At 43.1% G+C, this 13,575-nt stretch overlaps 1 protein-coding gene across 2 annotated transcripts in view; it reads left to right on the plus strand.

Moving 5' to 3' along the window:
• The first annotated feature begins 979 nt into the window (after nt 1-979).
• Nucleotides 980-13,575, plus strand: part of CTTNBP2 (cortactin binding protein 2) — a 140,873-nt gene continuing 128,277 nt past the window's right edge. The window contains exon 1 of one of the 2 annotated variants that reach the window (XR_008308141.1): nt 980-1,146. Coding sequence is in view for 1 of the 2 variants with exons in the window: in XM_053253762.1 (XP_053109737.1) it covers nt 1,084-1,146 (63 nt within the window). In the remaining variant the exon portion in view is untranslated. The remainder of the gene's footprint in view (nt 1,147-13,575) is intronic. The other variant, XM_053253762.1, reaches the window with a different exon arrangement.

A 13,575-nucleotide genomic window follows, 5' to 3' on the forward strand; every position in this document is an offset into this window, starting at 1 on the left:
GCTCCGGCTATAGAGCGGTATATAAATATAAGTGCTATTGCTAATTAATAATAATAATAATAATAATAATAATAATAATAATTCAATTTATATACCGCCCTTCCAACAATGGCTCAGGGCGGTTTACAAAGAGAAATAACAAACAAATAAGATGGATCCCTGTCCCCAAAGGGCTCACATTCTAAAAAGAAACATAGGATACACACCAGCAACAGTCACTGGAAGTACTGTGCTGGGGGTGGATAGGGCCAGTTACTCTCCCCCTGCTAAATAAAGAGAATCACCATGGTAAAAGGTGCCTCTTTGCCCAGTTAGCAGGGGTGTCCTGATAACAATGTCCAGATTACTACATGTTACCAATGTTAATAACAAAACCTCCAATAGCTGAATATTTGTCCAATAAGTTCTGCTGAGTTCACAGACAATCACGTGCAAGCTTGTGGACTACACAAGTCTATTTACTAATTCAAGGGTAAGAGCTTCTGACAGGTTTCGGAGAGACTGAGCATGCTCTCTTCTTGCCAGCATTCAAGATGTCAGTCGTGTAAGACAAGTGTAAGAGTTTCTGATAGATTGACCTTCAGGGTAAAGGCACTGGCTTCAACTGGAGAGACTGAGCATGCTCTCTTCTTGCCAGTTCTCCATGCATTTCACAAAAATTCACATTTGTCCTTTGGATGCACGATTGTAGTCATTCTTTTTTCTACGTTTCAGAGTAATTTTGTTGCAAAATTACACATACAACCACATCTGATGTTTTTCTGCAAAACCTGGATTGCCTTTCTTCGATATTTTTTGCAGGAATGAAAACGTGAGACGGGTTTTGGGCAGAAAACGAAAAGGAGCTTCATTTGACCATACTGAGCATGCTCCAAGGCTTATGAGCATGCTTAGATGCACAGGCAAGGGTTCGCTACCCCGGTCGTGGGAGGGAGCGGGAGCAAGAGACTCGCTGCGTGCCGGCTCCGAAGGGGTTAAGCGACTGGTTGCTGCTGCTGCGGGGGCTGCCGCTCGGCTCGGCTCCACTCCACTCCGCGCCGTTCTCTTCTGCTCAGAGTCGGGGCTCGCTCTGGCAGTGGGAAGATGGCGACGGAGGGAGCGAGTGGGGAGCCCGGCTCAAGCGGCCGCGGGGATCCGGCGGCAGCGGTAGGCGACAGGCGAGCACGGGGCAGTCCGGGGGTCGGAGCTCAAGGCGTTCGCGCCCGGCCAAGCTGCAGTCTTCCTCCCGCGGGCAGCGCGGGCGCCGCTGGGCTGTGTTGTGCACTGGGCGAAAGGAAGCGGACAGAGCCTCCGCTCCAGCTGCCAGGGTTGGGAAGGGGGAGCGCACCGAGCCGGGAACAAGGGCCTGGCGTGCGTTGTGTGAGCGCGGACCGGACCGGCCTTGGATGGATCGCCGGGTTCGCTCTGAGGGGCTCTTCAGGTCCTGTCCTTCTCTGGCCCGAACAGAGAAAGAGTGGGGTGGCGGTGGGCAGCAAGCGCACGTAGCTCGGGCATTGGAAGAGCGCGATCCGCAGTCCCAGGGGTTTTGGGGCTCCTGACTCGATCTCGGAAGGAGAGGCGGATCGGCGGGGAGGGAAGCCCGGGGCTCACGGCCGGTGGAGCCGAGTGGGAAAGCGAGCTGGCAGGATCGTGCGCCCTTGGCGAAAGGGATGGGCACATGCCCCGCTTCCCAGTCCCTGGATCTGTCCGAGGAGTGGGCTCTGCTCTTCGGCAATGGAGGGGACCCCTTGCTTTCTCCAAGAGGCGGCTCCCTATTGTTTCTCTCTGTGTGTTTGTGCGCGCGCGTGTGTGGGTTGTGGGAACCCGATCTCCCTCTCTCGTATGGGACGGGTGGAGAGGGGTCCCCAAATTACCCTGGCGCCGGGAATGGGCGGCAGAGTGGTGTGCCACAAGGAGCTGTCAGCAGCAGATCGCCCGTAACCATTTCTAGGGCTCATCGCCGTGGAATTAAATTCTTCCCCTTCCATATAAGCTTCCTCTCCCGCCCCACCAAACCCCTCAATAACATTCCCTGAATAAGAAGCGTGGGGTTTTTGTGAAGCCCATTCTATGAGATTTGGGGAGGAGGGATGCATTTTAAAGCCTAGCCCCCTTGAAATAAGTGCGAACGGACTTTTAAAAATAGGTAATTCAAAACGAGGAAAGGTTTGTTTTTGAGGAGTGAGGAAAGGATATCAGGTGTTTCTCAGATAGAAATATGGATAATGGCAAGCCTATTTTAATGCTCCCCTATTTCCTCCCCTTTGCTTTAAAGTGGTGGAGCAGGAAAGATCTGTCTTATTTAATGCCTTTGCTGAAGGCTTCCTCTCACACTAATAAAAGTGCACTCTACTGTTTAAAATTCCCCAAAGTACAGATAATTTTAGGGTTTGCCACCTCTTCAAACATGCTGTTTGACAGCCTTTACTAAGCTAGAGGTTTTGTTGTTGCTGCTGCTATTACTGTTAATGTACCTTTTTGGTTTTTAAAATCATAGGTCAGTTGCTTGATGATTTTATCTGGTGGTGACGCCTCACATTGTAAATGGAACTGCATGGAAAAATCCATGCTTTGATTATTCCCCTGAAAGCTGTAAATCAAACTTCTCTTGTCACTTGAACAGTGTGTGTTGTTTATCCATAAGATCAAGATGTCATTCCTCTCTGTTTTTGCCAACTAAGCCCTTTGGAGGGGGACTGACCGAAAGGAGGGCAGAGTCTGTGCTATGCTCCATGCAGACTGTTCTACATAGTCATTATTACATACATTTCCTCTTTTTATAAAATTAACAAAATTAGAAAACTAACATAGACTGATATTTAGAAAAATACTTCCAGACAACTATCCAGAATATAAAGATGAAACCTGTTCTGAAGGACATTCTGTGAAATGGATCCAAACTAATATAATCACAAATGTTCTCCACTTAAGACAGCCCCACACATTTGCAGTTGTTACACCAGTATTTCTGTAGCATCTGGCAAGCATCCCAAACACCTGTGCACTGGTGTTTCAAGATACCTGGAGTCCCTAAACGGAATCCTGCATTTAAATGTTTTCTGTAACTCTTTGGATTCAGTGAGGTTAATGGAAATTTTTATATAACATTTTTATTAAATTGTATAACATTTTTATTAAATTTCCATTAAAACCATTTCAATAATCTTGTGGTAAATAGATTTTTAAAAATGCAATAGACATGCATGCAGCCAAATCAATCAGTTTTTATTGCTTAAAGATATAAGATTCATAGAGTAAATGCAAGTATTTGAAGAGTGAATTGGAATATATATAGATATACACACACACACACACACATACACACACACAAAATTCAACTTATATTGAATTATTAATATAAATTTTATATTATAATATATAGCTGCATGGATGGATGGATGGATAGATAGATAGCCATTGGCAGTATAACATAAATAGAGTTACATTCATTTCGTTATATGGTGGAAACTTGTATGTGGCTGGTTTTGTGCTCAGTATTTCTGAAAACCAGACCACTTATTTAGCTTTCTGTATAGGGAGTTAGAAGACTATTTATTGGTAATAATCCTCTTTAAAAGCTGTTACTTTAAAGTTGGTAGGAACAGAGTTTTCAGTCTGACCGGATTTTTAAAAAATAAATGTTGATTTATTGCATAGCTTAATGTACAAGAAGTAATGAAGTTTTTATATTTCCAGAATGTTTAGACTTTTTGTAAAAAGGAACATTACGACTGCAGTTTTATGCATGCTTACCTGGGAGTAAGACTCATTGAAATCAGTGGGCTCCGCATCTGAGTAAATATGCATAGGACTGAGCTGCAAAAATAGCATTATTGATTCTTTTTCAGTATAGAGAAGAAAAGCCAGTGTCTTTTCTAACAGATAAGTGGATTTTTGCCCAGATCCCAGATTAATTTATAACTTGGAAGTTCCATAAGATTTCCAGTAGAGTGTTTTCAATTGAATACGAGCTTTCGGGCCAAGCTTTTCCTATCCTGAACATATACAATGTCCAAGAAGCCATTTAAAAGGCATGGCAATGGTTATAGAGCAGAGTTCTACTGCAGCTTAACATTCAACATAGAGGTGTCATCTTAAGCTAGATAGCCTTAGGTCTCTTATGCTAGCTTCTGCTTCTAGGACACACACACACACACACACACACACACACACACACACACACACACACTCTTTCAGCAATTCTGCTGGCAAGCTTCTGTTGGAAAAAATGTATAGACTACTATGGAAAAACAGTCCTGCCTTTTAATGTCAGCAAGAAATTTATGACTGAGGAGTAGGAGAAGAGGAGGAGAGTTCTTTAATGGCCATATTTGGGAATGAAGCCAAAATTCTTCCCATTCTGGGCTTTCCTGAACTCAGCTTAGCAGTTGGTATGTGGTGGGTGGGGGGGGAGAAAACCTCAGTATCTGCATTGTTGCCATGGTAATAGTGACAAGGGAAAACTTGAAGACAGTTAGCGTGATTCAGCCTACATACCTGTTTGACTGAAATTTGCACATCCAGGGAAGCCTATACAGGAGGTATACCTCCGTGGTACAGCCTCACACAGAGAAGACTGCGAGTTCAAATCCTGACATTTCAAGTTAAAAAGAACTCTGGTTGTAGGCTGGGGAAGACCTGAGGGCTTGGAGAATCTCTGCCCATTGGGGTAGACGGTTGTAAGAGAGATTGACCAGTAGCTGACTTGGTGTAAAACAACTTCGTATCTTCAGTGTAGCAATATATCTGAAGCAATAGCCAGTTTAGATGATACCCCATATGCAGAAAAAGCCTTGCTCATGCTGATGCTTCCTTCTGGGAGTAACCCATTTGAAAGCTCATAACTGCATGCACAACCTCCAACATGTGCAGTGTCTGCCCACCAGTGCTGCATACATTTGGTTCCAGCAGTGCTAGCATGCAAGTGATGAAGATGGTGGGAGCTCTGCACATGTGATGTCTTCCAGCCTATGTTTGCCTGAAAAAAATCTAGATTGTCCCAAAGACCTCACAATTCACAGCCCAACAGGTGTTTTAAACAATACTTATTGTTTAATAATGATGTCACAGGCATGAATCCTGTGTTTGGACTAATGTAGGGGCATATGGGTTAGCTACAGAGATTTTGTTTTGGAGCTTGGGAGCCTGTGGAAGCAGCAGAGATCCATTCACCCAGCTGTTTTCAAAGTTTCTGCCTTTAGGGAACTCCATTTTATCCAGCACTTCCCTACAGCTTCACATTTCAGAGCAAGGGTTGATAGTGGTGGGCAAGCCATTTTTCATGGAAGCATGTCTGCCATTACTGATTTTCTCACAGGGGAACTCTTGATGAGCTTCCAGGGAACATCAGGGTTCCCTAGACCGTTGTTTGGAAACCACTATATTAAATTGTACATTGTACTGCTCACCTGAAGACACCTCCTCCTATGAAATTAGGAAGCAGGAGTAATTGAAATGCGTGCTCATGCTTCATTGTGGGCCACAGGGAAAGCAACAAATAGCATCCAGTCTAATTCAGAAGAAAGCAGGAGCCTTGGTTTCTTTTTTAAAAATAGGAAGGGAGGAAAAGAAAGAAAGAAGGTGAATCTGTGATTGCCACCTTCAGAATGCTGATCGATCAGTATATAATGGTACACAATTATATCCTAGACCTTTTAATCACGTACTATTGCCACGTTCCTTGTTTTCATGAAAGGTGGCCTTGAAAGATGGGGCAGCATAATTTGATAGAGTTATTTAAAGAAATGTCATACCAAAACTACTTGCAATCTTTTAATAATCTGTGTCCCACAAGAGGAACTCTGTTTGCATTTCTATTAACTTATGTGGAAGCATCTTCTTTAACAATCACCATGCCAAAAAGGGGAAAGGAACCTTTAAATTTGATTTGAAAGCTTCTACAGAAACAGAGTAGCACATATAGGATCCTGGTTTGTGAAACAATGTATCTTCTTTTTATTTTATTTTATTTTATTTTATTTTATTTTATTATAATCTTTTATTTTATTACATATTGATACACTTTTAAGCATTGCTGCTGCTGTACAAATTTGTTTTTATCTAATAATTGGTATGCATGATCATACCATCTCTCTCTATAAATCATATTTAAAAATTGACTCTTGGTTCCACATTAATTAGCTGGGGATAATTTCTACTTCCAGTTTCAAGCTTGCTATCACTAGTGCTGATTAAAGTTCGTAATAAGCAAGCATTGAAAAGATGAAAAAATCTACACTTTTCCCGCCTCCAAAGGCTGTAAAGGGGTTGATGGTTGATCCTGAAGTGTTCAGTGATCTTGCCCCTTTGGCAGTATATGTCTTATCCTGAAAACTACAGAATGAAGTTCTGTGTTTCAAAATACTAGATATTACTGGGGGTAAAGAACTGATATGCTGGCCATATGGCTAGGAAATGAGGCAATAATTAATGCAAAGAGGCTCAGGTAAGTACACATGGGCAAGCAGCCCAGCAGCTGCTCTGAGAAAAGCATGGGAAAGGCTGGAGCAGGGGCGTAGCAAGGTAGAGCATTATCCTAAAATATTTTTTGAAAGGTTTTGTAAGTTGTGGACGATGCAAGTCATTTACTGGTACTAGAGAAAGACATGCTGTTCTGGTATTAAAAATACTTTGTATCAGTACTTCTGAACTGATATTTGAGCAAGAGAGTCTCACTTTATGACATTAAGAGAAATGATTTATCCCTGTTAGATTTGAATTGGCATTTTGTGTAAATGAAGTATTCTTTAAAAGGATGATTTCTATAGTCAGTATATGTATTCCATAAATGTACAGAAAGCAGAGATTCCCACAGAAAAAGAAACGTTAGCCCTCTGTAATATTTCAGATAAAGCCTGTCCCTTTTAGAATTATAAATATTATTGGAAATTAAATACATGCTGTGAATCATTTTAATTAATTTTTTAAAAATAAAATGTGTTTTTAAAAAGGCAATAGGTGAACAAATCTAAAAGAATCTTGGTTTCTTTTGTTGGACAAGAAAGAAGTACAGCTTGATATTGCTTAGTGATGAACTCCACTTCATTGTAATATTCTTTTGCAAAGAAACTGGTAGTTTCCATTGCTCAGCTTTGTATGATAATTAAGTGACATGTTTCAAATACCTTCAACTGAAAGGAGCACCAAAGAGAAAGCAGCACTATTTTGTAGTGAAGTGGTTAACAAATCACAAGACTACACTAGCAAAAGCTGGTAATGTGGCTTTCTCAATATTGTTTATTGAACATTTAGTTGTATCTTCAACATCTTGATCCTCAAGCACAACCAGAACACCCAATGCAAACTGTGACTTTGGTGGAGAATAAGAAGATATATTGTTGGGCTGTGGGGAGGATTTTTATTATAGGTTTGTAATGGAGAGAGAGAGAGAGAGAGAGAGAGAGAGAGAGAGAGAGAGAGAGATTCAAACCAGGGAGGGAAGCAGGGTAGAACACACACAAGCAGACTGGCTTTACAAATGCAAGCACACACACATAGTGGCTTAATGAAGGGCAACAATAAAACTAAACAGATATGGGATGAGGAACACGTTTGTTGTTGTTGTTGTTGTTGTTGTTGTTTTACCTTGCTTGAGAGAGGAAGTTCACAGTCCCTCCACTTCCCAACTGGCTGGCTGAGGCTCCCTCCTTGTCTCCTGTGATTTACAAGAAGAAGCTGAAGCAATCAGCCGAGGCTGCTAGGGAGAGGGGTGGGACTCTCAGGGTTAACCCTTTGCTAGTGCTGATGATTTTGCCGCTGCTGTGTCACCGCCAAATCCAAGCTCCCTGCCAGGCAAGTGCTAAATTTGCAGGGTGACTCATGGGGTGGGTGGGTGTTGGGGAGTCATGTGACTCCCCTTGAGGCATCGGATCCCGAGACAACTGTCTCCCCTTGCCCAATTATAGTTACGCCCCTGGGCTGGAGGAGTGCTGTGACAGGACTGAGGTGATTGAATATGCACTCCTCAGAAGAGTAGGTAACTTTCCTAAGCCCTAGATAAAGCACAATTTCCATTTGTGAGAACAGGAGAGTTTTGCTGGGATCTGAGTCCGCCAAAGCTGACCCACACCTGACAGGATTCGGGTACCTGGACACTGCTCAAGGAGTAAACCCCATTGTGGAGAAACTGCCACACAACTTGCAAGAGAAACCAATCACAAGTTATGACTACTCAAGAGCACTCTGTGTCTGTTCACAAAACAGATGTGTCTCCTACCACATCCAAATCTAGGAAGGTGGAGGACTGCAGAAACCTATCAGAAGACTTCGAGATCCATTTCAAATGCTGTCTGTCCTCCTCCTCCTCCTCTGAATATTTATATACTGCTTTTCAACCAAAGTTCACAAAGAAGAGATTGTGAGAAGGGCTCACAATCTAAAAGAACATAAGGCAGATGCCAGCAACAGCCACTGGAGGGATGCTGTGCTGGGGCTGGATAGGGCCAGTTGCTCTCCCCCTGCTAAATATAAGAGAATCACCAATTTAGAAGGTGTCTCTTTGCTCAGTTAGCAGGGGATTCTAGAAATCATAAGATAACCACTGAATATAAGGACTTCTCGCACCATGAAGCATAGTGGAGAAGGTAGAAAAGGAACATAGCAATTTGACATTGCATCCCAGTGCACTGAGGTCTGTGGGAAGAATCAAAGTACGTTGCTAGCTAAACCAAAGTTTCTAATCTTGTGTGAACTTCACGAGGACAACTCTTTATATATACTCAAAAAGAAGAGGAAGCAACTACATGATAGAGCCTGCCAATAGCAACATTAAGCTTTCGCCACCTCATGGTGCAGCAGGGAAATGACTTGACTAGCAAGCCAGAGGTTCCTGGTACAAATCCTAGACTATGGGAACCAGGCAGCAGCACCTATATCAGGCAGCAGCAATATAGGAAGCTGCTGAAAGGCATCATCTCATACTGTGTGGGAGGAGGCAATGGTAAACCCCTTTTGCATTCTACCAAAGACAACCACAGGGCTCTGTGGTCGCCAGGAGTCGACACCGACTCAACGGCACACTTTAATTTACCCACATAGATAGAACACAACCAGCAAATCCCTATACTGAACACTGCACTCCACTATTTTCCCTTGAGGTCTCTTGCAAGCCATGGACTCAAGATGCTCAAATCCTACTCCTGCTTGGCAGAGATATTCTGAGAGTTCTAAAGTTTTGCACAAGATAGGCCCCACTATGCTTCCTATACCAACAAACTTGACCTTGGATAGGTTATAGTGGGTAGGGTCTGTGTAGACCGGACTGTGTTACAGTCATTGGAGATGTCTCTGCTTTCTTTGGTTAGTAATATAATTAGCTGCATTACCTTTTCAGGGTTCTGTGTGAGAACCTTGCTCATTTTTTACTGTCCTGTGCACCTGTGCTGCCATTAGGGGTGTGCACAAAACCAGTTTGCCTGGCTTGGTTCGAGTCTAAGCCAGACTCGAACTGGACCAGGCATGTATGGGTTTGTGCCCCCAAATGAGAACCTTGGCTTGGCTCAAATTCAAGCCTGTTGGGGTTTTTAAAAAGTTTTTAAAAATGTTTTTTAACTTACTGCCAGGTGTGGTGGCCTCTGGGGGGAGGGTGCTGCAGTGGCCGAGGCGGGGGGAGTGTCTCCAAAAGTTCCCCCTACCCCACCAGCCTCCCTACGGTCTTCTGAGTGCCAGTTTGGCCCATTTTGGAGCTTTCAGCCCTTTCTAAGGTGGTGGTGGCCATTTTGGGGGTCATCACACATGCACCCTGGCCATTTTTTTTATCCCTGAGGTGGCCCTGGGATTCGGCTTGACCTTGAGCTGAACCTGGCCTGGTCTGGCTTGAGGACAAACCCTCAAGCTGGCCTGGTTTGATGGTGAATCGGCTCAACCTCGAGCTGGTTCGCACATGCCTGGTTGCCATGCTTTGCTGTCTATTCTCTAGCAAGTGAAGCTTATTTGTAATCAACTATAAAAGCCAGCCCTTTTAGGATGCTAATTGGATTTCTCCGATGGACTAGCACATAAGTGTCTCAGATCACCACATGGAGCCACAGCCTTGACTGCAACAGGATCCTCAGTAGTGTGTGTTTTGAGGCCTTTTACCCCTTTATCTTTCTTTGATTAAAATGACATTTATTCACCTTCTGTCTGCGCGCATGTCTCCATCTTGGACCCAAGAAAAGGACTGTGCCTGGTTGGCACAACACTACCAAAGAGGGGGGGAAAGAAACACTCTTGGGAACATGGTGTTCTGGTCTATCAGGACTGATAATAAGCCTGCTCTTTCAGTAGAAGATAAAGAATATTTGAAAATGATGGCTGAAGAATTATTCTATGGTGGATCTAAGAGTCGAATGTCCCCACTCTCATTCTGCACACCCAGACATCAGTTTCCTAACAATCAGGAATAAGCCTCTTCCAACTTGTCTCACTATGTTGAACCTCACCAAAACAAACAAACCGCGAGGTGAAAGTGAATGTGACTTTTATGGAAAACATATTCAAGAATGACCTTGCAGAACCAGTTCCAGCACTCAGATAGCCAAAAGAATAGTACCTTCCAACTTTTGGTTTATACCACCCACAAAACCCCAAGCAAATTAGAGTAGTGGTGAAGTCCAAAGAAGTTCCACTGAATAATGTTCTCCTCACAGGGCTGGCCTTAACTAACAACCACTAAGAATACTCATTCAGTTCAGGAAGGAACACATGGACATAACTGCAGACATCCAGGAGATGCTCTATTCCATCATTTGTGAAGACCATCATAAGAAATGAGATTCCTGGATTTCACAATTAGGAAATTTCTGAGTGCCAGATGAGAGTACAAGTCTTTGATAGCATTAGCAGCCTATCACCCGCAGCGGTTAACTACAGATTGGACAGGACAGTGAAGCAAAAGAAGAATGAGTATGGTCAAGATGTTGGACAATCAATAGGAATTTCTTTGTAATGATGGTCTGGCATCTGTGCCTATGGCAGAGAAAGCCATCTACCCACTTAAAAGAACACAGAAGTTGCAAGCCACAATCACTTTGAATCTTTACAAAGTAGCCCCCAACAGTACTGATAGCCTTTGCCCCAGAGGACCAGACCATGCAGAGAGACTGAGAGTTCTAGACTTAGGGACTGACATGCCACCAGACTTACCTTCCAGTACTCATGCATGAAACCCATTTACACATCATGGTACATTATCAATCATAAATAAACGATCTGATCTAATAAGATTTGAAGCCCCTGCCCCTGTACAGGAAAAATTACTCCTCAACTTGTATCTTCATAGTTTCAAGGCTGGGCTGTGCAGTCCTCAGGAATATATTTTTGGGAAGGGGAGATTGGTGGAAATCACACATACATACCTTCCTCTCAGACAATCCAGCGGTGATCCCAGCCATGCAGCTCGAGCACCCACATGACCTGTACTGCCACAAGCTGCACAGCATTCTGGAGGCCAGGAAATTCATCTCGGCCTCCAGATATCCCACAATGTACCAAAGGAGAACAGTACATTGAGAGATTTCCCTGTGAGTCAGGCACTCTAGGCACCTGGCTCTGTGTCTGCTTGGGCTGCGTGCAGTCTGAGCATACACATAACCCCGTACCTAGGTAAAAGGTCAGGTAAAAATCCTGGGATACATGGGGAGGCAGTGCCAGGATCGGCCTCAATCCTGGCGCTTCACACGAGCAGCCCTGCCCAGGTAGGGCTATGCAAGGCTGGTTAGGGCTGCTTATGTGAGCAGCGTCACTGTTCTCACAGGCCTGAACACTGCAGACCATGCCCCCCCCTAGCTTTTCATCTAGAATTGCATTATTTTTTGTTCTATGAATCTGTGAGCATTAAGATCATTAAGCTTGTGCACAAGTAGGAAATCCTTCCTTTAGAACTGCACTGTACCATTGAGATTAGCAGCCCGGAAGGCCTTCCCTTCCCTTTTCTACTTCATTCCATCACACCTGCCTCATTCAGTCCTGTTCAGCATTTGCACTCTTCCTGTAACGAAGTATTTTATTTCCTACATATACAAGTTGTTTATAGATGCCAAAAGACTCTTGGTTGTTTTAACATGGCTGCTCCATGGGAAATTCAACAGCCACTGTTCTGTGGCTCTGTTCTCAGTCTTCTCACTAAGATCTTCCACTAGTGGATTATTATTCTCATGTTTGGGACTCACCAGGCATTTTTATTCCCTGCTGCAGACTGTGTCCCAGCACTTGCTGCAAATAGCTTTTTAATGGGTCAGTTCAAGAGTAGGGAACAGTCACTCCCATAGGAATTAAGGGCTGTTCTAAATGTATCTGTTTTCCTTTTCAAGTATCTTTGCTAATGTACATTTCTGGCACTGTGCAAGCTACTTTGTCTTTCTCAAAAGCTCCAAGAAAAGACCTCAAAAGATACTGATGCAAGATGCTCAGGTAAAATGATACCAAGAGTCACAGAAAGAACTAGTCAAGAATAGAATTAGAAAATGGGAAGGGTCCCCCCCACTGCCACCCCTTGAGGAGCTGGCTGCTTTTTTATTCTTTTGTAGTGAAGACTGACAACAACGTATGTCCAGAACTGGAGATTATAAAGTTTGCAGAACATACAGCCTGTTCAGGTTTTTGTAGCTGCCATGATATGTCTTGAAAAACTGCATTTTTGCTTGCTCCAGAATGGTTGGATTCTTAAACTGGTAGTGTTGTGTTAAATTAATGATGCTTTTGGTTTGTAATTTAAGCTGCACTTTGGGGGGAAACAAACTTCTTTCTGCTGAAACTGGATTGTTACAGGGAGAAGACTTGTCAGGTTTCAGAGGGAACCACAACAGAGGTAACCCCTCCCACACCGCCTGATGAGTACACAGCATGGGTTGGGGTTATATTAAACATGTTGGATGATTCAATAATAATACCACCAGGGAGCATGGCATGAGGAAGATTTCTAGTGAAATTGCATTGGAGTATTCCATGCTTGATTAAGCCCTGGTCACTTGGGTGGAAAGCTATGGGCAGACCATGACATTTCATGGGTTACTTAAAAGTGTGAGAGGAGTTATAGCTGCTACTGTAAATTGTGACCTGCCTAGCAAACTTCTCCATGCCCTCCCACAAATGGATTCTACCAGTCATGGGTAAGGGTATGGACAATTTGGGGATTTGACTTGAATGTGTAGCTGTTTGTGCTGTTTAAAAGTTTCACCGGTGCCTATCTAGTGTGGCTTTGTATACATCAAAGAAATGTTCACAGATTCCTTATTTGCCATATTCCATTGCTGAACAGCTCTTAAAACTATGATGGTTTTCTTGATATGTCATCTAAAACTAGCAGTCCATCATTTATAAGCATGACGGATGGGGTACCAGTGCGATTCATTTTCTTTTACTTATTGTGAGAATGTAAATGTCTTTTACATATTTTTTAAAAACATTTTTTTCAATTTTATTGAAATATAAAGTAAAAGAAAAAAAGTGTCATGATATTTCTTTAAGCAAGTACTAGAAAGAAAACATTCTAAATATATTAACATTTCTAAGAAAATTTGGCAGCAATGATCAACATTTGATTACATCTGATCAACACTTGGCTGCATAAAGTTGGGTACATAAAGCTTCACAGATCAAATCTGGACAATGGGAACA

The sequence above is a fragment of the Hemicordylus capensis genome, chromosome 5, assembly GCF_027244095.1.
Source record: "Hemicordylus capensis ecotype Gifberg chromosome 5, rHemCap1.1.pri, whole genome shotgun sequence".
Classification (NCBI taxonomy): Eukaryota; Metazoa; Chordata; class Lepidosauria; order Squamata; family Cordylidae; genus Hemicordylus; species Hemicordylus capensis.